The following is a 25,431-nucleotide window of genomic DNA, read 5'->3' on the forward strand; positions in this document are numbered from 1 at the left end:
CTTTTTTTATGTGTTAAAATACACACCTCTTCAAGACCCTGCCTTCAGCTCTTTGGGGTATATATGTGTACCCAGGAGTGGAATTGCTGGGTCACATGGTAGTTCTATTTTTTTTTTTTTTTTGAGGAACTTCCATACTGTTTTGCAGAGGCTGTGCCATTTTACATTCCTACCAACAGTGCACAGGCTTCCAATTTGAAGGACGTGTTTATGTATCTGAAATCTGGATCCAAAGCATCGTTTAGCAGGTAACATTTGGTGTGTTTGTGGTTTCCAAAAAAGCTGTGGGAGTGAAATAGTTCAGAGCCTATCCAAACTGAGCAATCAGGCACCGCCCAGAGAGGCACCCGCAGGCCTGGACTGACCCCGCCCACCCCATGCTCTGCGCAGGCGCCCCTTCCAGCAGAAGGGGCCGCCACCCCGCCCCGAGGAATGTCTTGTCAGGGTGGCCGGCCCCGGAGCCTGGAGAAGCAGGCTGCTTCTGCCCCCTCCCGCGGGCCCAGGCGCCAGAGTCCCTGTGAACGTCCAGGCCTGTCCCGGCCACGCCTGTGGGGTGAGAGGAGGAGCTGAGGCCCCGCCCGCCCCTCTGGGCAGGCGCCCGGAGACCGACGCGCGGGCCAGTGCCGGCCGCCGGCTCCTCTCCGCGCCCACCAGGTGGCGCCCAGGGCACGTCCCGCTGGGCTGCTCGGGCGCCCCGGACCCACTCCCGGCTGCCCCAGGCTTGCGATGTGACCCCCGGCAGGACGCTCTCTCGGGCCTCCTCAGGGCCCAGGGCCTGGCAGTGACCCGAGTCTCGGCCTTGGCCAGCTCTGGGCCCTGCAGGGTGGCTGGTCCTTCCTGGCGGTCAGGGTCTGCGGCATTGCACGGACAGAGCTGGTTAGGCAGTCTGGGTGGCCTCCTTGGGGCGTGGGGCTGGGGTGAAGCCAGGTGGAGACAGGGACGGCCAGGGCATCCCCCCTCCAGTGAGTCCCGCCGGAGTGGGGTGGGGGGACATCGTCCCTCAAAGGTCATCCCTGGGGCCTCCGGGCAGGAAGGAGAGGATGCTCCTTCACCTGCCACCCAGCAAAACAAGCCACAGAGTTGAAAAGCAATTTTTATTGAAGAATTTGGAGGGAAAGTCTCATAATAGTAAAAATACTAAAGTTGAGTATAAAAAACGCCACGGTGCAGCGCAGCGTCCGGCTGGGAGACACGGAGGGTGCAGCGATGGCCCCTCCCAAGGGCGTCAGGTGGGGCCAGGGCGACAGCAGGAGAGTGAAGCTTCCATAAGGACAGGTGCTACCAAGGGAAGCCATCGGGTGAGACGGTCCCAATGGGGAAGGGGGCGGAGGGAGGGTTCTCTCCTGAGATTAGAAACCCCAGTATGCACGTGAACAGCATAATACACGGCAACAGATGTCACCTGGCTCTTCTATCTCGCCGGTGAGCCCCGGCCCAGCCCCATTGCAGGGGCCACCCTCCTCCAGCCTCAGCACTGGGGCTGCTGCGTGCCCCACCCCAAGCGAGAGGGGGCCGGGCCAGCACACCATGGCCAAGTGGCTTCTGGGGCCCCCGGGCCAGGCCGAGACAGGGGCAGCCAGGGACAGCCGGCGAGAGGGACGGAGGGGCCGCGGGCAGGGCCCACCCGGGCCCGATTGCACTTGGCTGCAGAAGTCCTCAACGTTTTCCTACGTGAATCTAATCGTTCCGAAGGCCGAGGCCACGTCTGGAGAACTGGATGAATAAATTAAGAAAAACCGCAGGATGTCTTCCTCCCGACCTGGCTGGCCAGGGGGACACCGCCCCCAAGGCGGGCAGCCCTGCCCACAGCACGAGGCGTCTTCCCATCCGTGTTGGAGGACGGCATGGTCCCGCCCAAACGCATCCAGAAATAAGAAACATTAAATACAGGTCATCCGTGCGAGGCTTCCTCCCGATCCTTCCAAGCCCTCGTCCGGAGCACGCGGCTGCCCACGGTGGTGTCCCAAGCGCGGCCGGCGGGCCCCTCAGGCCGTGCCGCTGGCCGAGTAAGAGAACTGGGGGAAGTGAGGCCTCCGTTCGCTGTCCACGCCCTCCATGCTGTCATCTGCGGGCGGGAGGGGCGGCTCAGCTCCCGGGCACCGGGGAAAGCGAGGCCGGCCCCGAGGGCTCGCCTCCCAGACTCCACATCCAGCCTCGGCGAGCCCCCCTCCCACGATCCTGGGGCCGGGGGGCCGCGGCCCTCCCGCCCTGATGGCCACCCTTGAGGGAGCCTTCCCAGTGAAATGCTGAGCATGGAGTTCTGTTGCCTGGAGAGGAGGAAGGGGTCGGCAGGGAGGCCCACCCCTCACCTTGGTCGGGCGGCGTGATGGTGATCATCTGGGCTGTGAACTCCTCATCAAAATACCTGGTGTCCGTCTCGGACGTGACCTGAGGCTTGAAGGGCGGGTTGAGCTGCAGGAAGGGGGCTGGGTTACAGGCCTCGCCCTGCACACCTGGACCTGGACCTGGACCCAACTCCCCACCCAGGAGCCAAGGTTGGGGCCAGGCCTTCCTCTGCCCACGTCCCCTCTGGGGCCTCGCCCTTCAGGGATCCACCTGCGGGGCCACCGGCCTCACTTGTGGCCCCCGGATGGCAGAGTGGCCCGGCAGCGTCAGGCCTCAGAGAGGACTCACCACGACGCAGGATGCGAGGGCAACTGCAGAGGGACAGGCTGGCGGGAGAAAGGACCCCCCACTCCCCCGACCCCTGGCCCGGGGGCAGGGCTGCCTGGGACCTAGCAGCAACTAGCAGCGGGGGTCCTGGGTCGGGGCTGGGACTAGAGCCCTTGGAGGGCAGGCCCAGGAGGCGGCAGGACCCTGGCTGGAGCGGAGCAGGGCTGGAGAGCCCTGTCTCACAGGGACAAAGGCCCAGCCGGCCATGCGTGGCCTGCAGGGGAGGGGTGGGCTGGAAACGGGGTGGAAGCATGCTTGGGGACAGGCACCCAGCAAGCCTAGGGACAGCCTTCCTGAGCCTGCTGGCCACCCCACCAGCATGGGCCAGGGCCTGGGGCTCCCAGGTCCCTCAGAGGGCAAAGGGCAGAGGCACACGTGCAGGAAGCAGCTGCCTCGCTCGGAGGCCTCCTCACGTGTGTGTGTGGGGCGTGTAAGCAGGCATGTGGGTGAGCAGGAGGGTGTGAGCGGGCGTGTGCGGGGGGAGGGGTGTGCACAGGCCCCACGCACCTTCTTCTCATACACATCCTGCCACAAGATGCTGGCGAAGAAGCGGTGCTGCATGATCTCCTTGGCGTCCTCGGAGCCCCCACCGAGCCTGCGGGGAGACGGAGGCCACAGTGACGGGGTCGCCGCCTGCTGGGCCCACGGCTCAGACCCCTCCTCCCACAGGCTGCGGTCGGCCGCCAGGTGCAGCGTGCCGGGTGGGCAGGAGCTGCCGGCAGGGCCGGGTCTTCCTGAGCAGGTGTGAGGAGGCCCTCTGCCCGGGGCAGCCCAGGCCGAGGACATCACGCACGGCCACCAGCACGGTCATTCCCTGGGGGTTTCAGGGGACAGGTGGCTGGGGGGCAGCCCAGGGCAGGGCTCACCGCTGCTTGGGGTCCTTCTTGAGCAGCCCTGAGAGCAGGGACTTGGCCTCAGGGCTGAGCGTGCGTGGGAAGCGGATCTCCTCCATGAGGATGAGCTCGAAGAGCTTCTCGTGGTCCTGGTTGTAGAAGGGCAGGCGGCCGCACATCATCTCGTACATGACCACGCCCAGCCCCCACCAGTCCACCGCCCGGCCGTAGTCATTGTCTTCCAGCACCTGGGGTTGCAGGGCACGGGCTCAGAGGGCACCTGAGACGGGGGGACTCGGGGGGTCGGGAGGGGGGAGTGGGGGACACGGGGACTCGGGGCGCGGCAGGCGCGCACCTCGGGGGCCAGGTACTCGGGCGTCCCGCAGAAGGTCTTCATGGTGGCGCCATCCTTGATGCCCTCCTTGCACAGCCCGAAGTCGGTGATCTTGATGTGCCCGTCCTTGTCCAGCATGAGGTTCTCCAGCTGCAGGAGGCGGCCTCCGGGTCAGCCCGCCTCCCCGTCCCGCCTCCCAGCCCTGCCCTGCCACCTCCCCGCCCCGCCTCCCAGCCCCGCCCCCGATCCCCGGCCCCGCCCACCTTGAGGTCCCGGTACACCACGTTCTTCTCCGAGTGCAGGTAGTCCAGGGCGGACACGATCTCGGCGCCGTAGAACCGGGCCCGGTCCTCGGGGAACACCCGCTCCCGGGACAGGTGGAAGAAGAGCTGCGGGACGGGGAGCCTGAGCGGGGCCGGCGACCCGGGCCAGGGTCACGTGGCGGAGACCCTAACCAGGCTGGGAGCGGGGAGGACAGCCACCCAGACGCCCGAGGCTCAGAGAGGGCCGCCCCCGGGACCGGGCCCTACCTCGCCTCCGTTGGCGTACTCCATGACGAAGCACAGGCGGTCGTGGGTCTGGAAGGAGTACTTCAGGGCCTGCGAGGGAAGCAGAGCTGGAACCCGGCCCTCAAGCTGGGCAGGAGCTTCGCCCTGTTCAGGGCGGGGGATACCCCACTGCCCCACCGGCCGCGCCCGAGGACGGGCAGCTGCAGGTCCAGTGGCCGTGAGGAGGCGCCCCTGCAGGGCCGGCCCCGCTGCCCTCACACCTCAAACCACAGGCGGCCTCGCTTTAAAAGAAAGGCCCGCTGATGACCGGCTCGCTCACAGAAACACGGGTGGGAGACCCTCCCCGGCGCTCGGCTCCCCCACGGCCAGGCCTGCTGTACCGACCAGGGAATCTCTGCGGAATGCGACGTTAGCGTCCCGTACAGGGACCCACTGGAGGGTGGAGGGCACGACAAGGCCTGGCCTTTTCCTCACAATCCTCCAGCCAGACAGAGGGGAAAAGGGCAAAATGAAGCAGATGAGGCAAAGCCACGATAACGAGTCACGTTTGGACGAACAAACACGACATCTGCTCTTGGAGTCCGATGTTTCTCGTAAGAAAACGTCTCAGGAAAAAAATCGCCCCAAGTCTGCCCACTCCTCTGCTCTGCCCCTGCTTTGGATCAGGCCATCCCCTGGAGCAAGGACACCTGTGCTGAGCGGAGGGGACAGGCCCACGGTGGTCCCGGGTACAAGACCTCAGAGGCCGGCCCCGGGTCGCCCAAGGCCTGAGTCCTGAGCCCCGTCCGCCTGACCGCTGACCTTCTGGGGGCGGAGCTGGCTGGGCCTGGCAGACTAATTCCAGGCACTTCCTTGTTGCTCCAAACGGCTAGGGGTTTTCCATACACCCCTCCTGGCCCAGGTTCCCCCAGGACAGGGACCTCCCGGAGTGAGCCTCAAAGGGGAAGCAGTGGAAAACCGTGCAGAAGGGTGGGCACGGGGAGCGTGGCCTCCCAGGGTCTCAGCGGGCCAGAGGGAAGGCCGGGCCTCCTGCCCTCTCTGTGCACCGGCGACCCCACACCAGGCACCTCCACCCACCCCTCCTGGAGGCCCGCCCGCCATCCACGGGGCTCTGAGCCCGCCAGATTCTCAGGGGAGGACGGGTTGGTGCGAGTGACTGCGCGACCCCAGCACCTGGCGCCCGAGCTATCCCCCCGGGGTCCAGAGGGGACTCACCGTCAGGAAGGGGTGCCGGGAGTTCTGGAGGACGCGGTTCTCCGTGAGCGTGTGGGCCACCTCGTCCTGGAAAACAGGGCCCACTGAGCCGCCCGCCCCGCCCCGCCCGGCCCGGCCCGGCCCCCAGCCCCCAGCCCCGGCCCTAGCCCCTACCTTGGCCACAATGACCTCCTTCTTCAGGATCTTCATGGCATAGTAGCGGCCCGTGGCCTTCTCCTTCACCAGGATCACCTTCCCGAAGGTGCCTTTGCCCAGCAGCTTCAGGTACTCAAACTCATTCATGGTCTGAGGGCAGCGGGCAGGCACCAGGGTCAGGGGGCAGCATGGTGACTGCTGGAGGCCCAACGGTGGTGAGGGGTGCCAGAGGCCGGGGCCGCCAGGGCCGCCGCGACCAGCCTCGGGGCCGAGCACAGGTGGGGCCTGAGGGGTCCGGGGGGTCCAGGGCTCGTGGCAGATCACGGGGCTGTGCGCCCCGACTTGGAGCCCTGGGGTTCAGGGGGACGAACCTGGCGGCCCTCCCTCACTCCTGTGCGGGAGCTGGGCGGGGCGGGGACCCACGACTGCAGGGCCCCGAGGGCAGGGCCGGGCCTCACCACGCGGTGCTTGGGCTTGGCCAGCGCCACCTCCATCTCCTCGGCCCCTGAGTTCTCGCCGGGCGAGCCTGACCGGAAGTCCATCATCTCCTCCTCCTGCCTCTTGAGCCCGTCGGCCACCGTCTGGATGGCAGTTGTCCACTCCTCCCTGCAGGGCAGTCAGTCGGGTGAGGCCCCAGCCCCACACAGGCCTGGGGCCTCCCGCTCCGAGGTCCCTGGGCTTGGGGCACCAGGACTCGTCTCCAGCTCATACCGCTCCTCAGGGGTCTCTACATGGAACGTGCGCTCGATGACCGTGGTCCACTGCAGGCAGCGGATGATGAAGGTGTTGGGCCGCGGCCGCTCCGTCTTCATCAGCTGGCATTCTGGGGGCAGGCGAGCATCCGTCTGCACCGCGCCCCGGCCCACCCGCCACAGCCCAGCCCTCCCCAAGCCTCGGTCTCCCGCCCTATAAAAGGGGGCCGGGACCCCCACTCCAGCCGGGACCCCGCTCAGAGCTCAGCTGCGCCTGAGGAGGTGTCTGGGGGCCGATCAGCCCTCCGTGGTCCTTCCTTAGTCTCCGAGCCCCCCTGCCAGCCAGGACACGGCCCTCGACCGGCCGGAGGGTGAGGGGATTGGGAGAGCAGCTCGCCCCCCCCACCCCGAGCAGGAACGTCCCACCACTGGCCCAGCCTCACGATGCCCAGCGCTCCGCCTGCCCCCTCTTGGCGCAGCGCCAGTCCCAGAACGGAGGGGGGTAGCGGCTCACCCTGTGGAGAAGCTGCCTGTCCGCCCCAGAGGCCACTCGGGCTGCACCCTCCCCGCACTGCTGCCCACGCCCCCAGGTGCACACGGGAGTGAAAACAGGCACATGCACACCTGGAGCACGCACACCTGCAGCCGAGGAACCGTGGAGGTGCCCCAGGCCCGGAGAGGGGCTGGATGCCAGCCCAGCCTGTATGAGGCGGGAGGGGGCCGCGGGGCCAGCGCAGGGGTCTCCGACATTCCAGCGTCTAGGCCCTGGCAACCGCGAGGGGCCCCGGCCGGGCTCAGCCGAGCGCAAGGGAGCGAGGAATGGTCTGCCAGGCCGCGGGGCCAGGAGGGGGCTGGGGGCCCAGCCTTATGCGGAGGGCGGCCTGTGTCTACATGGGGCAGGGGAGAGAGGAAAACCTGTGCGGCCAGCCTTCTGGGTCCCCACATGCCCCCTCCCACTCGCTCAGCCCATCGGAGACCACCAGGAGCCCCCAGGGCTCAGGCGCCTGACACCCACCCAGGGCCTGACTTCTCATCCCCCCACCCTGGAACCTATCCCCAAGGAAGAGCCCGTGGTGCAGAGGCCCCTGCACAGCCGCTTGCCCCTCCCGCACGCCTCTGCTCCTGCGCCCGGAGCCCCTGCTGGCCTAATGCCCGGGTCAGGGCCCCAGTCCCACCCACTGCTCAGGGAGCCCCTCTGGGAGGTGCCCACCTCCCATGCGCCTCCTGAGAGCCCCCCCCCCTGCCGTGCTCCCCTGCATTCAGCCTGGGGAACACTCCCGAGGGGCCTCAAGCCCCCCAGCAAGGCAGCGTCCCCCTGGCCGAGCATCCTTCCCAAGCCCGTAAGCCCCCAGCCTGACCCAGGAGGCCCTGCGGGGAGCCCAGACACACTGCAGTGAGGCTCCCACGTGGCCACGAGGCTGCGGGGACGGGGGTCTGCCTCCTTGGCCTCCCCTCACCCCCAGGCCCCTGTTCTACCCGCTGCTTTGCTGAGACTTGAGGAGCCTGGGAGGGGGTTCAGGGCTCACAGGAACCAGGCCCTGGTAAAGCACCCCCAAAGGAGCCTCCCTTGTGGCGCAGGGCCTCTGCTCCTCCCATGGGAAGCCCTGCAGCACGGGGCCAGGCACACTGGGGGGTGGGCAGGACGGCCCCCACCTCGGAATATCTGCAGGCGCGGAGGCTGGGAATCCTTCCCCGTCAGCCGAGGGTGGGCCACCTGTGCTACGCCCCCTCCTGAGACCCTGGACCAGAACCTGCGGTCTGGCGGCAGGGGGGCCGCTGGAGGACCCCAAGCTCCCAGGGCAGGGAGGGCAGAGCCAGCCGGAGGGCGGCGCATGAATGAAGGAGGCTGGCGTGGAGCCGGGAGCTCTGCACCCCAGACAGCAGCCCGGGCGGACCCCGGGGTGTGCCGGTCAACGAGCCCATCACTCACCCACCCACCAGGCCCGTGTCCCGGGCCAGCCCGGGCAGAGCACCGGGAACAGGGACCAGGCTAGAAGGCCCGCCCGGCCCAGCATCCCACCCACCCACCCGTCCCCATGCCTGGGTGCCCCCCATCGTGGGTAGGGTCACACCTGCCGTCCCCCTGCAGATACATAACGAGACCACAGTAGCACTTGGTTTAGAAAAAGTGCCAGTTTGTTCAGCCTCCTGAGACGCCCCAGGCCAGCAGTGCTGCACCCACCCACCTGGCACCCCAGCTGAGGGTAGGAACAAACGCACTGCCACGGTGGACTGGGGCCTCTGAAAACCTGTGGTGGGCACTCGTGCTGGGGCGACGGAGGCCCCGGGAAGCTGGGTGGCCCCCACCCCCGCACTCTCTTCCTGCCTCTGCCCGGGGGCTTTGGGGAAAGAGGCCCTGGTGGGCTCGTCTGGCCCCCGCTGGAGGAGGGGCCCAGGTCGGCCGGCTGCCCCAGGCCAGGCCCTCCGGCCTCCAGAGGTCCGCCCGGAACAACCTCGGGCTCGGCTCGGAGATCCCTGGCAGCCGGAGCCGACCACTAACCGGTCCCCGAGGTGACGCGGAGCCGCGGGCCCAGCCTGGTCCCCGGAGGGCTGCTGGCCCCAGACACACAGGCCAGGGGGACCCCATGTGGGGGCGCTGGGCCCAGAGCGCTCTCTCCGCCCCGCCCACCGGCCCGGCGCCCTCATCCCGACCCGGGGCGGCCGCCGGCACACTTACGCGCCACGGAGAAGTTGTTCAGGGGCGACTCACGCTGCTCCACGTCCTGCGGCCGCTCCTTGTAGCCGATGAAGGTGCCGTCATTCTTCAAGAGGAAGTACCGGGGCCGCCAGGTTTTGATGTACTCACCTGAGGACACGCGGGCAGACAGGCACTGAGGGTCTGCGGCCGCCGGACCACGCTCCCGGCCCCCTACGCACCCCGCTCCCCGGGGTAAGTCACAGCTGGTTGTGCCGGGACAGATGCGCCCAGGATGCCCCAACTCCGGGCACTGACCCCGATTCCCCCGGGGCAGGCAGAGGGTGGGTGGGAAGACAGGTTTCACTGTGTGAAAGCGCCACCTCTGATGAAGTGCCAACCCCGAACCTGTGCTGGAATGGGGGCCAGGTCAGCACCTGGACCTGGGGGAAGGGGTACAACTGACGGGAGGCCGGCCCGATCCAGAGGGCCTTCCTGGAGGAGGTGGTGCCAAACCAGCGGGTCTCCAGCCAGAGCACGGGCACCAGCTACAGCCACCCGCCAGGGGCTTCAGGGCCAAGAGGACTCCCCACCCACCCTGGGTGCCGCCAGGTGGTGGACGCGGCAGCTACTGTGGTGACCGTGGCGACTGGGCTGCCCACCACAGCTGGCCCCCGCCGAGAGGATGGAGCCTAGCGTCCAGCGGCGAGGGGGCCAGCATCACACTCAGAGTACGACTCACGGGGGCTTGCCCGGCAGACACGAGCCCACCTGCAGCACGTCCCCAGGGTGGGCACTCGGGACAGAGCCCCCTCTGCCCGTGTGACAACACTCACTGTGCAGGGGCCCTGAGCGCTGTTGTGAAGCCAGACCCAGAAGGCGGCTGGGTGGTCCTCGGGCTGGGACCTGCCGTCCTGGGCCCCCACGTCCCACCCATGGGTCACCCAGGTCCCCAGGAAAGTTTTCCCTGAAGTTCTGCAGCATCAGCCATAAACAGGCGCTCACACTCAAGAATCAGAGCAGATGTCCTCTGTGACGTTCCAGCGACTGCCATTTTTCATACTGACACCCAGAAAAAACGTTTCATTTACATTTTGCCGAGCAAGGAGTTTGAACAACACCGAAGAACTTACTAATTAGGCGCCCGCTTCAGCAGAGGGCCACGGGGCAGCAGGAGGGGAGGCGGCCGGACCTTCCCTACGAGCTGAGCCCCGCACGCGGCCACCTGGAGGGCGGGCAGAGGCCCAGAGCCCTGCGCCTCGGTCTCCCCCGCCCCACCGCCCAGCCCTCACCCGGCACGACCCAGGGCCTCCGGGGGAGGCTGGGCAGTCGGGGCCTCCAGCCACTCCCTTCCTTCCCCAGGGAGCCCAGACGCCACTGGCCCAGGGAGGACACGGCAGTCGGCCGGTAACCTGCCCTCACCCCGACAGCACTTAGCGGGGCCTCCACCCAGTTCCGAGCCCCCCAGACCCCTGGGGACGTGGGCTGGGAAGGTGGTGAGGCCACCCTTGGATGCTGCCTCCCCTCCCGGGCCCGGGGACCGCCCCCCAGCCAGCGGTCCCACCCAGCCTCCCCGGCGCCCCTTCCTCGCCCGCCCCGGCGCAGGGTGGAGCAGAGCCGGCTCCGGGGGCTGAACACGGCCCAGCCCGCTCCACCCCGGCACCCGCCGCTCGCTCCCACCCGCCTGCGCTCCAGTCTGGAGCTGTCGGCCCTGATGGAGCGCCTCCCATCCCGCCAGCTGCCGCTCCCCGGGACGCTAAGTGCGCGGGGAGAGTGATGAGCGCCTCACCCGTGCAGCCCCGAAAATCCATCTTGATTCACCAACTGCTGCCGGCCCCCACCGTGCCCAGCACGGCGGCCCCCCAGCGCCGCACCCCACGCGGGCAGTCGGCACGTGTGTGCCCGCAGAGGCGTCCGCGCTCGGCAGGACCCGCGCACACCAGCCTGGGCCTCGGACCCCACTGTGGCTGAGGCCCTGGGAGGGGGACCCGCCCCCAGCCACGTGACCCTGCACCTGCCCTCCAGCTTTCACCCCACAAGCCCACCGCCAGGGCTGGGAAGGCTCTGGGATCCAGAACTGGGGGTGGGTGGCGGGAGCGGCACTGGCCAGAAAGAGGCGGAGGGGCAAGCACCCAACGCTGTTGAGCCCGTGGGGAGGGGTCCGGGGGGATGGGCCACAGGCCGGCTGGGCCCCCCGCCAGCCCCCAGACCCAGGGCACTGAAGCGGGGCCAGGCGACAGGAGCCGGGCAACACACGGGTGGAGGCGACAGCCGGCCCCTGGCCCTCAGCAGCCGGCATCCAGACCCCCGGAGGAGGAGCAGGAACGCTGGGCGGGGCCGGGGGGACGGGCCGGGGAGGCCAGGGCCGAGGCTCTGAGACCCACAGACCCCTTTCTTCAGCCTCTGGGACACTCCTGCCCGCAGACGTCCAGCCAGGTGGTCACTTGGGGGCCGCCAGCTGCAACCTGGGCCGTGGCCTGCATCTGAACGAGTTCAGCACGGACAGGACGCCGGTGGGCGGCCGGCCCAGGCCCAGGGACGGGGGTGACACAGGAGGGGCGAGGGGAGGAGGTGGCCACCCTGTGCCTGGCCACGGCTGTGCTCTGTCCTCTCGGCTATAACACCTGTGGGCCAGCGAGGGGGATAAGGCAGCACAGACACACAGCACAGGCCCATGCTGGGAACAGACGAGAAAGCCCAAGTCTGCTCTTCGGATGCCGCTCCCTAAACGGGGGGGGGGGGGGAACCCCTGGTCTCTGGGGCCAGATGCCCGCCCACCACCGGGTGGCCTCCCAGCAGCGGCCACACCAGGGGTCAGCAGGGACCAGCCTGGACCCAGACCCAAATCGGGTCCCCTCGTCCCTGCCACTCCCGCCCAAGCCCAGCCCAGGACTCCAGAAGGGCTCCCACCCACCCCATCCCACCTGAGCGGACGCTTCAGACTGGGGCCCTGGAGCCCCACATCACAGCTGGCCCAGCTCCCCTCCGCGCAGGGCAGGACAGCACCCCGGCCGGGAGACCGGAGCTGGGGCCGGGCACTTGGAGGCACGCGTGGTCTGGTGCCCACCCCCACCTGGAGGGTCCATCCTCAGCCCGCCCGAGGTGGGGGGCTCTCTCAGAAGCCCAGCCCTGGGCCAGGGCGTGGGAGGGGCCCTACGGCACCACACCCACCCCTCCCAGACACTGGCGCCCCACCCGGCCACCAGCGAAGGGGACGCACACCCCCTGAACCCCGAATGCCCAGGCCTGCCCACCTGCCTCCCAGGCTCCAGATGAGGAGGCAACTGCCCTGGGTGGGGTGGGCGTTGGGGGGCGCCCAGGGCAGGGCTTCCCTCCTCCTCCTGCCCCCCTGGGACCCCCAGCCCCCAGCCCCGGCCCCTCGGCGTCCCCGTGTGTCGTCCACCAGGAGGGCCCTTCCACCATCCCAGCTCACTCCCAGGAAGGGGCTGCAGGGCCCCGAGGAAGGGGGATTCCTCGCCAACATCACTCGTCTCCCACAGCCCAAATCACGCTGATGGGGCCACACAGCCAGGATCGGGGACAGGTCGGGTGCCGGCTGACGGCCTGTGCCTCTACACCTCCCAGCCCGGGTCCCAGGCCGCGCTGTGGGTCAGGGCACCCCCGGCAGGAGACCCGGAGGCCAGGACCCGAGCCGCTGGGGGGCCCAGGGGGGCAGCGCGCAGGCTCCCCACACCCCAGGCCTGCCACCCGCGAGTCCTCCCTTGCCAGGCACCTCTGCCCCTCCAAGCCCCCAAGCGCAGGCCGCCGGCTGCCACGCCCTGAGCTCGTGAACGGTCTGAGTCCCCAGCTCCCGGGGAAACTGCTGGATAAACGCTTTGCCGCAGCGGTGGCAGGCGGCGGCTGGCAGGGCGCCAGGCGGCACTGAGCTATTTCTCCACAGCGAAGCGAGCCCCAGCAGGCCGGGGGAGCGGGTGCCAGCTGACGGCGGCCACCACGCGGTCCCCCGCCACCGCCACATCCATCGCTCATGGACAGCTGCCTCACGCCATCACCCCCTCCGGCGCCGCGAGCAAAGCGGGGCGGGCGCGGGCCTGGCTCATCTCGTGTCCCCACGTCCCCGTGTCCCTGTCCCACCGGCAGGACACCAGGCCACGGACAGTCAGCGAAAGCCCGAGAACCGGTGCCAGGGAGGGGGCATGCCGCCTGCTCCTTGCTTCTGGGGACGCCTTTCCGAGGGCAGTGCCCTCGGGGTCCTCACGGGGGCACGAACGGCCAGTGTGGACAAGAGGAGAGGAGAGATGGCCACTCCCGGCCCAGCAGCGGGGGCGACATGTGGAGGACGGGTGTTCCCCCGACACAGCCCCCGAGCCCGGCTGGGCCGTCCCCAGGCTGCCTGGCAGGCCGGGAAGGTGGGGTCATTATGACCAGTCGCTCCCGGGGGAAACCGAGGCCCAAGGGAGAGGGCTCTCAAGGTCACAGAGAGGCAGATGGTGGCCAGAGTCCCAGGTCCGGCTGCCCAGGCGGGGCTCACTCCTTGACACAAACCGAGAACTCTTCGCAGGTCGTTGGTTCTGCCATCAAGCAGGCAGGGGCCCAAGGCCTGAGCCCAATGCACACAGACTCAAGAGGAACGTGGGAGGCGGGGTGGGAGGGAGGGATGCAGTCAGGGAGCATTGCTGTGCCCCCGCCCCCCACCGTCAAGGTGCAGCAGACAGCTCTGGGGTCTCCCTGCCCCTTCCTGCTGCCCCAGGACGGTGCCGGCTTTCGGGCCTCTCACCAGCTACGACCGACAGCCCCCCTCGCTGCAGCTGCCTGCACATCACCTGGGCCTGGACGTCCCACCCACTTGGCCATCTTCTCCGGAAACCCTCCTCTTTGGGCACCACACATCACCTGCTGCACAGGCCAGAAAAAGGGGCCACCCCTGACCCCAGCCCGCCCCGCCACCCGCCTCCCCCGCGCTCTCCGCCTGATGTGCACCTGGCCGCACTACTGCAGGGTTCAGGGGGGCTGCTTGCAAAGAGCTGGGCTGGGTCCCGGGTTCAGGGCAGCCATAGCCATATCTCTGCCTGCAGGGCTATCTGGGGCCTACATTTTCCAGGGCAGGTAGGCCTGGGGGGGTGGAGCAGGCAGCCCCCAGGCCTGTCAGTCCACCAGCTTCCCCCCATCTGCTGGCCCCTTGGGTCACAGGCCCTGGCAGAGGGGATTCTTGCCTCCACCGGTCCTGGCCCAGGCCCTCAGGCAGCGTCTGCCCAAAGCCACACGGCACTTAAGTTCTAGGTTTCCAGAATGTTTCCCTAGGGACACGCCTCTCACTCCTGTGCTAAGAGCCCAGGACAGACCCAACGAAACCAAGGGAGGTGCCGGGGCTCCCCCGGGCAGGGCGGAGGCAACGAGAGGGAGGGGGTGGGAGTGAACAGACGGCAGCACGGGCTCCAGGGAGAGCAGGTGGGGTGGCAGCAGAGCCCTCCCTGCAGACACAGCTGCAGGAAAGGAGCGCCCCGTGGGCACCGGCCCTGCCCAGACCCCCTCCCTGCAGACACTCAGAGGAGGCAGAGCAAGACCCTGGCATCTAGGTGACCCCCAGCCTCTGTGAGCCAGGGCCCTCCGGGGGGCGAGGGGCTCCAAGCACCAACCCCCCCCTCCCCCAGGAAAAAGCACCACCTACACAGGGGAGGGGGCAAGGGAATGAGGGACAGGTCAGGGGGACCCTCCAGAGAAAGGGCCTTCCACCTCCCAGCCGCCCAGCTCTTATTTATTGTTCCCTAACTGGGAGCCACGTCGTGGTGCGACAGCCGTGAGGACAGCAAGGCCTGGCTGGGGACGTGGTGGGGACATGGTGACATGGTGGCAGGCTGCATCCTCCCAGCTGCCAGCCTTGTCACCTCATGTTCCCGGCCACACCCACCCTGGCCCCAGCCCCGACCGAGCTCATCACAGCCCCCAAACTCCAGCTCGCGGTGTACCCCGCCCCCCAGCCCGGGGTGGAGAGCCAGCATGGGGCCCCCACCCCTGCCAGGGACAACCGGCTGATGCCTCTAGGCCGGCGGAACCAGCGGGGGGAGGCTAGGGGTCGGGGGTGGGGGGTCTGTGGTCCTGGGCCTGCTCAGGGATCTGTGAGCCCAAACCCAGTGCCCTGGGGACCCTGCCCCAAGGCCCCCAGGGGTGGCAGAAGAGGCACCAGAGAACCCCCCCATCAATGCCAACATTCCTGAAACACGAGTGTTATCTCGGAGGGTTACGGAGCCACGCGCGTGACGCAGGAAGAAAGGCAGCAGGGGCGTGGCCTGGGGGGCGTGGCCGAGGGAGCGCACACGGCCCTCTGCCAAGCTGCGGGGGGCCAGGTCCGGGCTGGGGGCCTACCCATGGGGGCGAGTGGGCGGGGGCCCGGGGCACCCACCGCTACAGGTGCAGAGGCGGCAGGCGGCCGCTGGCTCCAGTTACGGGAGGGCCCGCGGGGAGGGCGCTGGCAGCGAGCCTGGCCCGGTGCGCCCCGTCAGAGGGGATGCCAGCCGCGCCCCCGCCCCCACCCTCCCACGGCACTTCTAGGAACTGGCCTGACGCGACCCGGCCCAGGCCCCTCCTGAGGGCCCCCTCCCCTCCACGTATGGGGCGCACACTCAGCTCCCCGGGGCGGCTGGGCTGCCGGCAGAGGCCCCCTGCTCGCCACCACAGGACCAGGAAGCGGACAGGAGCACGGCCCGCTCAGGGCCCCTCAGGCCCGGGGCAGCGGTGACCCCTCATCCCCCAGCGCAAGGACGCCCGAGCTTCCTCTTTCGTTGTTTGTTTTGAAGGGAAAACTCAACCGGCTCACAAAACAGGAAACTTAGTCCCACACAGGCCGGCAGGCCTCGGCCTCAGCCTCGTGCCACCGCCCACGGGCTCAGGGGCACCCCTCCAGGAACGGGCCCCCCCTCCCTGGCACCGTCCTTCGGAGCAGAGGCCCCAGCACCTGCTCCCACCCTTGGGCCGGCCGCCTGCACGCACCTGCCTCAGTGGACCAAGGGGACCCCCCGGAACCAAAGCCGCGGCCGCTGCGGCGAGACCTGAAGGGGACCTGGGCATCCCTCGCCTGAGCCAGGGACGCTGCGGTGCGGGGGGAGGAGGGCCCAGGACAGCCCCACCCTGCAGCCTGCCTCCCCTGACGGTGCCGTGAGCCCCTTGCCCAGGCAGAGCGGCCCGGGCCGTGCCCACAGATGATTCACGCCGACGGGCCCCCAGGCAGGTGTGCTCAGAAGTGGGTTCAACAGGCCCCTGCAGGCCTCGGCCCCTGCTGTCCGCTCAGCAGAGCCGTCGCCCCCTCTAGAGGGGAGCCGGGCTGCACCCCCACGGCCCCGCCCCATGCGAAGCCCAGGACTGGGGATGGGTGGGAGTCTGTGTCAGCAGGTGGGACTGACTGCCGGCTCCCCAGCTTAGAGCCACCTGAGGGGGCAGGTAAAGCCCAGGGCCGCAGCCGGAAGCAGGACCTGGCCAGGACCGAGGGGGCGGGGGGAAGCCACCACAGTCCAGAAGCCCGCCCCCCACCAGGACGCCGGGGACCGGCGCAGCGGCGTGGCAAGGGCCCGGAACCGGGGGAGGGTCTGGGCCAGAAATGGGCTGCGTGGGTGTGGGGGGAGGGGCGGCCACAGCCAGGCCTGAGACGCGCCAGGGACCAGCCCCACGGAGCCCCGTGAGCACACGACGCCGCCAGGCCCGCCGCTCCTGGGGTGGGGGGAGTTAAGCCGACGCACAGGCGCTAGCCTCCCACGCGTGCACGCACCGGGCACGCCTCACTTGGGGCCACGTCCAGGCAGGGTCCTGGACGGGGGACCCCGTGCCCACAGGCCAGCTCTCCTCCACCCCGCCCCTCAGCCCCCGCTTGCCGGGCTGCGGCGCGGTGGCTGGCCTTCGGGACCCTCCTGGCCAGGCCAGCAGCTGGCCCACGTGAGCCCAGAGGTGCCCGAGGCCGGTGCCCCACCCCCACCCAGACCCTCAGCCCCTTCCTTCACCCCGTGGCCAGCACCTCGCTGCCCTCCTCCCTCCTCCCGGTCCACGTGGCCCAGCTGGCCCGTCCGTGGGTTGGAGACACCCAGGAGGACGCCCACAGACCCTGCCCACTCCACGGGCTCCGAGAGCGGGACCCGCGGGTGGGGCTCTGCTGGAGCAGCTCTCCGCGGGGTTGGGCTGCAGCCGAGGTGGTGCACAGCCCGGCGGGCACCAGGGCAAGTGGGCAGGGACAACGGGGCCCTGGGGACACGTCCCAAAGCAGCTGCACGGACTCAGGCCCGTGGCCTTGCACACCGCACACAGCCTAAAGACAAAACTGGAGGCCGCAGGCCAAGTCCAGCCAGACCTGCATCCTGAAGGACAAGGTTTATAACTGTCAACCTTCAAAAATCAGGAGAGCGCACGTAACAGACCAAACCTTCGGAAAGGTGACTTTCTGAGCCACACCGAGCCCACCGGCCCCCAGCACCAGCGGCTGGAGCTGAGCGGCAGCTGCCCACCGCTCGGGCTGTCCACCCGTAGCTTGGGGTGTCTGCCCATCACTCGGGATGCCTGCCTGTCACTCAGAACGTCCCGCTTTACTCAGGAAGTCTGCCCACCCCTGGGGACACCCACCCATAGCTCGGGACGTCCATCCGTCTCGCAGGACATCTGCGCACGGTCCCTGCGGCCCCACCCGGCTCAGCCCTCCTCCTCACCACCTTCTGAGCCTTGAGCAGCTGGACCCCACTCTCCTGGGGACAGCCGGGGACACCGGGGCCCAGAGGGCCTGCCTGGGTGCTGCAGGGCAGCGCAGGGCTGGGACTTGAGCTGTGGCGTCAGCCGCCAGGCCAGGCTCTCCTCTGCCCCCTCGGCTGCTCTGGCCCAGAGCACACGCATCAGGACACCAGGGCCGCAGCCCCGGGCCCTCCCCAGAGATGGGAGCCCGTGTCCCTGAGGGGCGGGAGAAGGAGCTGGGGGCCGGGGGTCTGTCCTGCCCTGACCCTGGCCAACGGGCCGTTGGGTCAACTCTCAACACCCACTCAGCTCCAGAGGTCCCTTCGCCCCTCACGTGCAGGCCCTGGGCTGGACGCAGGGCAGACACAGCACGGTGGGCAATGCAGGCCCTCATCCCACAGCAGCCCCCCAACCTACGTAACAAGAAGCAGCAGCGTGGGGGGCCTCAGGGGTCTGCGAGGAGCTGGAGGACAGTCGGAGCTCCCCCAACCCCACTGGGGATCAGACCCCCGGCGGGGGGAGGGGGCAGGGAGGCGGTGGCACCTCACGCCAGTGCTGCAGGAGCCCTCCGCCCGCTCCCAGCCCAGGGACCCCCCAACTCTACCCAGAGCCACCCCACAGGAGGCCTGGCTCCCTCTTCCAGCCAGTCCTGAGAGGCGGGGGCAGGGCCGGGGGGGGGTGGGCGTGACGCTGCAGCTGAGGGAGGGGCTCTGGGAGCGGAGCACACACACACAGCATCTTCCAACCGCCCACCCTCCTGCCCGTGACGCGGGGCTCGGCCTGCACGTCCGCCCGCCCACGACCAAGGCCAGGACGCTATCCCCACCCAGGAAAGGTACGCGAGCCCCCCCCGGCCCAGTCGCGGGAAACGGCACCGCCGCGTACCTCCAGCCCCAAATCAGGGTCCTCCTCGATCCCCCAACACCTAACCCAAACCCACCCATTCCCACCCTCGGCCACATGACCCCTGCTCCTTTCACCCAGTCACCCCAAAGTCCAGCACACAGGAAGAGCCCACGTTTGTGGGCAAAAACAGATCCGTAAAAGACGGACCGAGAGACGGACAAAAGGACGGAGAGAACAAGACAGAAGTGGGGGCAGTGGGATGAGCCCACGGGGTCACTGGGAACGGGGAGCGGAGCGCGGGGTGGGGCTCGAGGGCAGGCAGTGGAGGTGGGACCTGGCACGACCCCTCCCGGGCTACAAGAGGGCCTGGGCCACATCGCCGCCCCACACGCTGCCTGGGTTGGCACGTGGGCTGGAGAAAGGAGCAGAGGCACGTGGGCGCGTAGGACCCTCTGTCCCGGCCTGAGTCTGGCTGCACTCTGCCCCAGGGCCTACCTCACCAGGCCCTTGCCCACCACCGCGCCCACTGTACCCATGGGGAAACCAAGGCCCAAGGAGTCAACAGACTTGCCCTTGGAGAAGGACACAGTGATGGGGCAGCCGAATCAGGTCAAAACCCAGCTCCCTGGATGCCCCGCTGGGCCCGACACCCCGTGCCCCCAGCGCGCACACCCTGAGTGGCACTCTAAAATTCACCCAGCATGAGAGGGGCACTCCCCCCCGAGCCTGGCTGGCCAGTGGATGCCCCAGTAACTGGGACAGGAGCCCTGGCAGCCCTGAGGCCTAGGCATCTCCTAGGTCGGTCCTTAATCGAACAGTCAAGTTAACAAACATTTGCCAAGGATTAAGAGGTACCGGTCCCCGTGTGTTCTTGTGCTGCCACCAGGCACAGAGGGGAGGGTGGGGACCAGGGTCAGAGAGGGCATCCTTGACACCGAAGAGGGCTATGAGGTGAGGCAGACAGAGTAGGACCTGATGGGGAGCGGGGGTGGGAGGCTCCAGGCACAAGAAGTGGTACTCCTGGGGGTCAGGAAGGGGTAAACATTGGGGGAGGGGATCCAGAAGGCCGGTGGGTGCAGGAAACCTTGGAGGGGCTCGCCACGGACCACAGGCCCCTGCGGCCACCTCACCTCCGTCTTGAGGCCCAGTGCACTGTTCTCCCTGCAGCCGCCTAAGTGAGCTCTAAAAACACACAGCTGACCACATCCTTGATCCCCTGCTTTGTGCCCTCTGCAGCCCCTTGAGGTCTCATCTCCATCACTCCTGTGCTGCCCACCGCAGCTCCTGCAGCTTCCCAGACTGCTCTGCTGGGAGGCTCCTATGCATCCCACAAAACCCAGTCTCGTGACACCCACTTTTGCCGTGCCTCCCTGTGAGCTCCACCTGTGTCTGAGGTTCCCCCTCCCAACAGCCTGTGGGATCCCGCGGTGGGGACAGGGACACCCTCACCAGAGGGTGTGCATGAAGAGTGGCGTGGCTAGTGGCTAGCTAGCGTGGGATCGCCAGAGCTTTGGGAGGAACGGGTCTGGAGGAAGAGCAAGCTGGGGGAGCAGGTGGTGACTGGCCAATCCCCGCCCTGGAGCAGGAGGGAGTGACTTACCCAGGCACCTGGACAGGAGGACTGTCCAGCCCCCCACCACCGGCCGCTAAGCAACAGAGGGCGGTGGGGCAGGCAGGGCCGGAAGGCGAGGGGCCCAGGCCCAAGCTCCCGTCCCACCAGCTCCTCACCGAGCCCCTCCCTGGGCACAGGGCCACGTGAGTGAGCAGAGGGGAGGCTGAGGGGGCTCCAGGCCAGCCAGCTCGGCAGCTCCAGCGTAAACCCACCCCGAGCCGGGCCACTGGGTGGCACGGAGCCCCCTCCCGCCTACAGCCAGGCCCGAGGCCGGCACCGGGCCAGGCCAGGCAGCCCTGCCCTGCCCTCAGGAGCCCTCGGGCAGCGCCCCGGGCCGCTAGTGCGCCAGGCCTTGGACCGGCCCCAGTGTCCTCACTGCCTTCCAGGAAAGCGGGTGGCTCTTCCCGCCCACGGCCCCAGCCAGGCAGCCACTCTACGGGCTGCACGCCGGCCCAGGGCACACGTCCCCACCCGGGAGGTCCCGCGAGGCCATGCCCTCCAGGCCACGGGGACATTGGGCCCCAAAGCGCACCCGGGCTGGTCCAGGAGGGTCCAGGAGCCCAGGGAGGCCTCACTCGCCTGGCAGCCACGGCCCAGGCCGCCCCTGGCCACTGAGGAGCCGCAGGCCCACTTGGGACCCTCACCCCCGGCCGGCCCCGCGGGCACTGACCTCGTTTGTGCAGCCAGCCCTCCTTCACGATGGCCACGTCGTTCATGGTGCCGGGGCTCCCGCGGGCCTGCGTGGCCCCGACCTCGCTCACACGCCTCTAGCAGGGTCCTCCCAGAGCCCAGCGGGCTGTCAACAGCCTCTGGAAGAAGCAGAGGGAAGTGTGAGGCTGTGTTGGGCTTGGGGACACTCCTCGGACCCCGAGGTGAGCCCAGGAGGCCCGTAGCGCCTGGGGTCTCAGCCCGGGTGCGCCTTCCCACGCGACCTGTCCCCTCTTAGCATCTAGAGCCCCCGCTGGCCCCTGCTCTGCCTTCCCGCCACGGCACCTGGTACAAAGTCACTCACACTGCTCCCTGGGCCCAGGCCTCCCCTCCCCCTGGGCTTCAAGCCCCTGCCACCACCCCTCCTGGACCCCCAAGCCCTCAGAGCTCACTGCCCCCCTTACTGACCCATTCCCACCTCCCCTGACCTTTGTACAAATCACTCCTGCCCCCAAAAGGCCCTCCTGGTATATCCCAGCCTCCCTAACCTGCCGGCCCAGCGGAGGCCACCTCTTCCAGGCAGCCCCTCTGACTGCTTCAGCCCACACCACTCAGTCTCCCCAATCCCCTGGTGAGGGTGCCCAGTTCTCCCTGTCCATGGTGTTCCTGCCCAGAGGCTGGGGTTCCCAGGCAGAACCCAGAGCTCCTCTTCCCTGCCCCAGACTGGGAAAGGAGAGAAATTCAAACGCGAAGAAGGCAGGGCCAGGAGTGCAGGCGATTGGTGCAAATGAGAGCCCGGAGCACTCCAGGGTGACATGAAAACCCCCTACACACACCCATCCCAGAGAAACGCCAAACCCCTCCTAAACCACAGCGCCCCCGCCGGTCTGAATCTGGTTCATTCATTCGGCCAATATGTACCAGGCATCTCTGGTTTTGCCAGGCTCAGCGCTGGGCACTGGGGACAAAGAGAGGTTCAGACGAGTCCTGTCTGTAAGGAGCACCCAGTCCAGGGTGGTTACAGACCCATAATTACAGCTTTCAGGAGGCAACAAATGGAGGGGGGGGGGGGACTGTGCAAACTCAGAGGCACTGGCACCCGCCCTTTGGAGGCCCACCAGCAGCCTTCTCTTGAGCAGACACTTTGGCCATTGATCCTGTGTGGCCCACCCCATTGCTCCCCTGCTGGATGAACTCCTAGGCATCCCTCAAAACCCCATTCTCACATCACCAGTTCTGGGCATCCTGGGAAAGAGCACTCTCCCCATGAGCAGTCCTCTGCTACCCTTCCAGTTGGGCACTCAGGAGGGCAGGCCAGGAAAGACTCCTCTCGGGGACACCCAGGCCGGACAGAGACCCTGAGTACCTCCAACATGGGTCTTCCTATAGCCACCTAGACACTCTCCCACAGCCCACCTTGCTGGCCTCCTGAGGCAGGGGCTAAGCACCCAGAGAAGGCCGCTTTGCACTGACTGTCTTGGGCTAAATTTGGAAGGACAGGAAGACCCACTCACTGCCTTGGGTCTGGGACAGGGAAGACGCTCCTTGCCCAACACACTCAGCAAGCCCACAGGCAGGGATGGCAAGTAAGACTGGAGGAGGTACCACCAAGGACAGGGCTCTGAGCCCCACCTGGCAGGCACAGGGGGCTCTGGTGACACTTGAGTAGGCGTGGCCTGGAGGCAGAGGGCTGGACTCAAAGACCTCTGGATGTGCTCCTACCCCCACTGGGGCCTGAGCAGGGCCTGGTGCTGACAGAGTCAGACAGCTGCCGATGGCCCCGTGTGTAAAAATATATCTGCACATACACAGGGTGGTGTGCATGTGCACAGAAACACACACACCAAGCCAGGGCCAGGGCTGCCTCTGGGCACAGCGTGGGCAGCACGGATGGGACCTCTGCTTCCCGCTGCTTCTGTCCTGTGAGTGACTTCCCCACAAAGGTGAATTACTGCTATTATTACTTAAGTCACAACCTTAAAAAAAATAATAATAATTTGTGCTCTGAAGGGCCCCCTCCCCCTGCGTCCAAAACACTGGTTTATGAACTGGATGCTCAGCTGGGGGGCAGGGAACCCAGCCCCACAAGTGTACCCCACCCTTCACCTGGACCAGAGCTCACAGCAGTTAGGGGTGGCCTGAGCAAGGTGGGAGGGGGCCAGGAGTGAATGTGGGGGGCCCTCTGGCCACAGAGCACAGGCCCAGGGCCCCAACTCTGTCTACCACGACAATACTCGGGAACCAATCCCACCCACCAAGCTCACCAGCTGCCCCGGGCCTCTGGGATGGGTGGCCAGCACCTCCAGAAGCCACCCAGCTCAGGAACAAGTCTCAGGGCCCAAGAGGGCTATAGTCCTTTGTGGGAGGGCCTGGGCACCCAGCCACCACGGACAACTTTTTGTCTATGGGAAAATGAGGTCCCTTCCAAGGGCCCACCCACAAACTTCAACGAGGGCCGGGGCGACCCTTTTCCTCGGCCCCCTGAGCACCTACTGTACGCCGGGGCCCCCCTGGCCGGGCGCCCGGGCAGCCCCCGGCCGCAACGGTGCCCCGGCCCCCCGCGCGCGGCCGCACCCCTCCGCTCCGGCCCGGGCCTCGCCCGGCGGAGCCGCTTCCCCAAGGTCATGCGGGAGGCCGGGGCCAGAGGCACGCACCCCCAGCGCCGGCGCGGCCCGCGCCCTCCCCGCCCAGGCCGCGCTCGGCCACTTCCTGCTCCCGCTCCTCCATTCCAGCCGCGCGCGGCCCTGGCCCCGGCCCCGGCCCCGGCGGCCGCGAACAAAGCGGCCGGGCCGCAGGGAGGAAATCCGGGCCCCGGCGGCGGGCGGCGGCGGGCGGCGGGCGGCGGGCGGGCGGGGACTCACCGGGCGCCGCGTCCGGCGCGAGCGCGGGCCTAGCCGGGCCGCGGCCTCCGGCGCCCGCCGCTCCGCATCCCCGCGGGCCGGCCGGCCGGGGCCGGGCTGGAGGCCGCGGCGGGCGCTGCTCGGGCGGGCCTCGCGCGCCGCCGGACCCGGAGCTCGTGCGCGGCCGCCGGCTGGCTCCTCCGGGCTGCGCTGGCTGCGCTGCTGCGCTGGGCCGGCCGCCCGCCCGCCGCGCTCGGTCCCGCCGGCCCGCCCTCTCTCCGCCCCGCGCCCGCCCCGCCCGGCCGCCCGCCCACATCCGCCTCCGCCGCTCGGGGCGCCCCCACCGCGGGCCGAGCGAGGGCGCGGCGCCGGGAGCGGGAGCGCGCAGCGGGCGGCCCTCGGGGCCGGGGACCGCTGCGCTCCGCCGCGGGGCCTGTCCCCAGGCCACGTCCTCTCTGGCCTCGGTTTCCCAGTTTGTCCGGTGAGCCCGCACTTCTCGGCCCAGTTCTGCCCCGACCCTGTTAAAGGGGCCGGTCTGGGACGAATCCTGGGCTTCTGCCTCCATCGGGTGGGGGTGCGGTTGGGGTGTAGGTTAGTGTGACTTTTAGAATGGGCCCCAAGTGGGTAGTTCAAGCTCGGGAGCTGGGGGCTCCAGGGGCCGGGATGGTCCTAAAGACCCAATCCAAGGACCCTGCCTAGTGCAGGTCCCCTGGGGGTCGTGCAGGAGGCTGGCTGGAAGGTGGGCGATCCGTCATCTGTCTGTGTGCTGAAGGCCTACTGTGGGTCTGGCCCTGGAGTGACCGGCAGTGCGAGCCCTGCTCCCTGGTTGGGGTCTTCCGGGCGCTCCCCTTCCCCAGAAGGATAATACTGACACCTGGCAGCTACAAAAGTGGACGGGGACTTCATGTGGTGACAGAGGGAGCAGAGGGCCACAGGGGCCAGTGGAGGGGCCTCCAACTGGCACCGCTTCGTCCAGCACACCTGGCCTGGAGTGACCGCCCCGAGTCGGGCACAGACACCCGAGGGGGTGCTGGAGGGGGCAGACTCCAGAGAAGAGCTGTCACCGCTGAGGCAGCCCAGGATCCTCCCTAATGTCTGACTGGGCCCCAGGCGATCACAGCCCACTGGGGGACAGCTAAGGGGCCAGCAGGACACTGCAGACAACTCCCCACCCTGACCCCTCCCTGGGCCCTGTTGATCGCAGGTTTCTCCAACAGCTGCCCCTCCCCCCAACCCCGAGGCCTCCAAGTTGATGGTAAGCCTTCTGTAAAAGGAAGACTTGTGGGCTACCGTTCTGGGGTTGGTATGTATTTGGGGGGAGGAGGACATTTTTGTTCCTCGTCCAGGGTCAGAGTTCAGCCTGGGGGGTATAGACACTTCATCTGGGTCAGAGGTAGAAGCAGCTGAGCACCCAGGACAGCGTCTGCAGCTGACACTGGGGCTCCGTCCCTTCCCCTGGGGCTCTGTCCCTTCCCCTGGGGCTGACCGAGAGAAGGACGCTCCTGAGGGAAGGCCTGCCTCCCCTGCTCAGGGGGACACTCCCTCCTCCGGGAGAGGACACCCAGTTCTGGGCCTCTCCCCTTGGCACCCCGCCCTCCCACCCCAGCCAGCTGTGTGGGCTCTGAATGTGCACCCCCAGGCCCCGCCTCCAGGGGCCAGGGGAGAGGCCCGACTGGCCCCCGCCGCTGGGGCACCTGGCCATCGCTCACCCCCTTCTGGGACCATCCCACCCACCCACCATTCTCCCAGGAGGGGTTTCCGCACCCACCCCCCATCCTGCGCTGGCAATGCTGAG

The 25,431-nt window shown here is 68.3% G+C and overlaps 1 protein-coding gene across 2 annotated transcripts; it reads right to left on the reverse strand.

Annotated features, from left to right (window-relative positions):
• Window positions 1-1,080: 1,080 nt before the first annotated feature.
• AKT1 (AKT serine/threonine kinase 1) lies at window positions 1,081-23,754 on the reverse strand. 2 transcript variants are annotated; one of them, XM_059915143.1, is made up of 14 exons: window positions 23,658-23,754; window positions 20,819-20,957; window positions 9,069-9,197; window positions 6,411-6,522; window positions 6,158-6,305; window positions 5,718-5,849; window positions 5,565-5,630; window positions 4,371-4,439; window positions 4,104-4,229; window positions 3,862-3,990; window positions 3,540-3,655; window positions 3,181-3,268; window positions 2,310-2,412; window positions 1,081-2,065 (listed from the first exon to the last, which is right to left on the reverse strand). In XM_059915143.1, exons 2-14 carry the CDS (start codon window positions 20,862-20,864, stop codon window positions 1,986-1,988), a joined length of 1,344 nt encoding a protein of 447 aa, XP_059771126.1. In that variant the 5' UTR covers window positions 20,865-20,957; window positions 23,658-23,754; the 3' UTR covers window positions 1,081-1,985. The 2 variants fall into 2 exon arrangements, with proteins under 2 accessions (XP_059771126.1, XP_059771125.1); XM_059915142.1 differs by having other exon boundaries at window positions 3,540-3,754.
• Window positions 23,755-25,431: the final 1,677 nt, after the last annotated feature.

Source organism: Balaenoptera ricei, chromosome 2 (genome assembly GCF_028023285.1).
Source record: "Balaenoptera ricei isolate mBalRic1 chromosome 2, mBalRic1.hap2, whole genome shotgun sequence".
Taxonomy (NCBI): domain Eukaryota; kingdom Metazoa; phylum Chordata; class Mammalia; order Artiodactyla; family Balaenopteridae; genus Balaenoptera; species Balaenoptera ricei.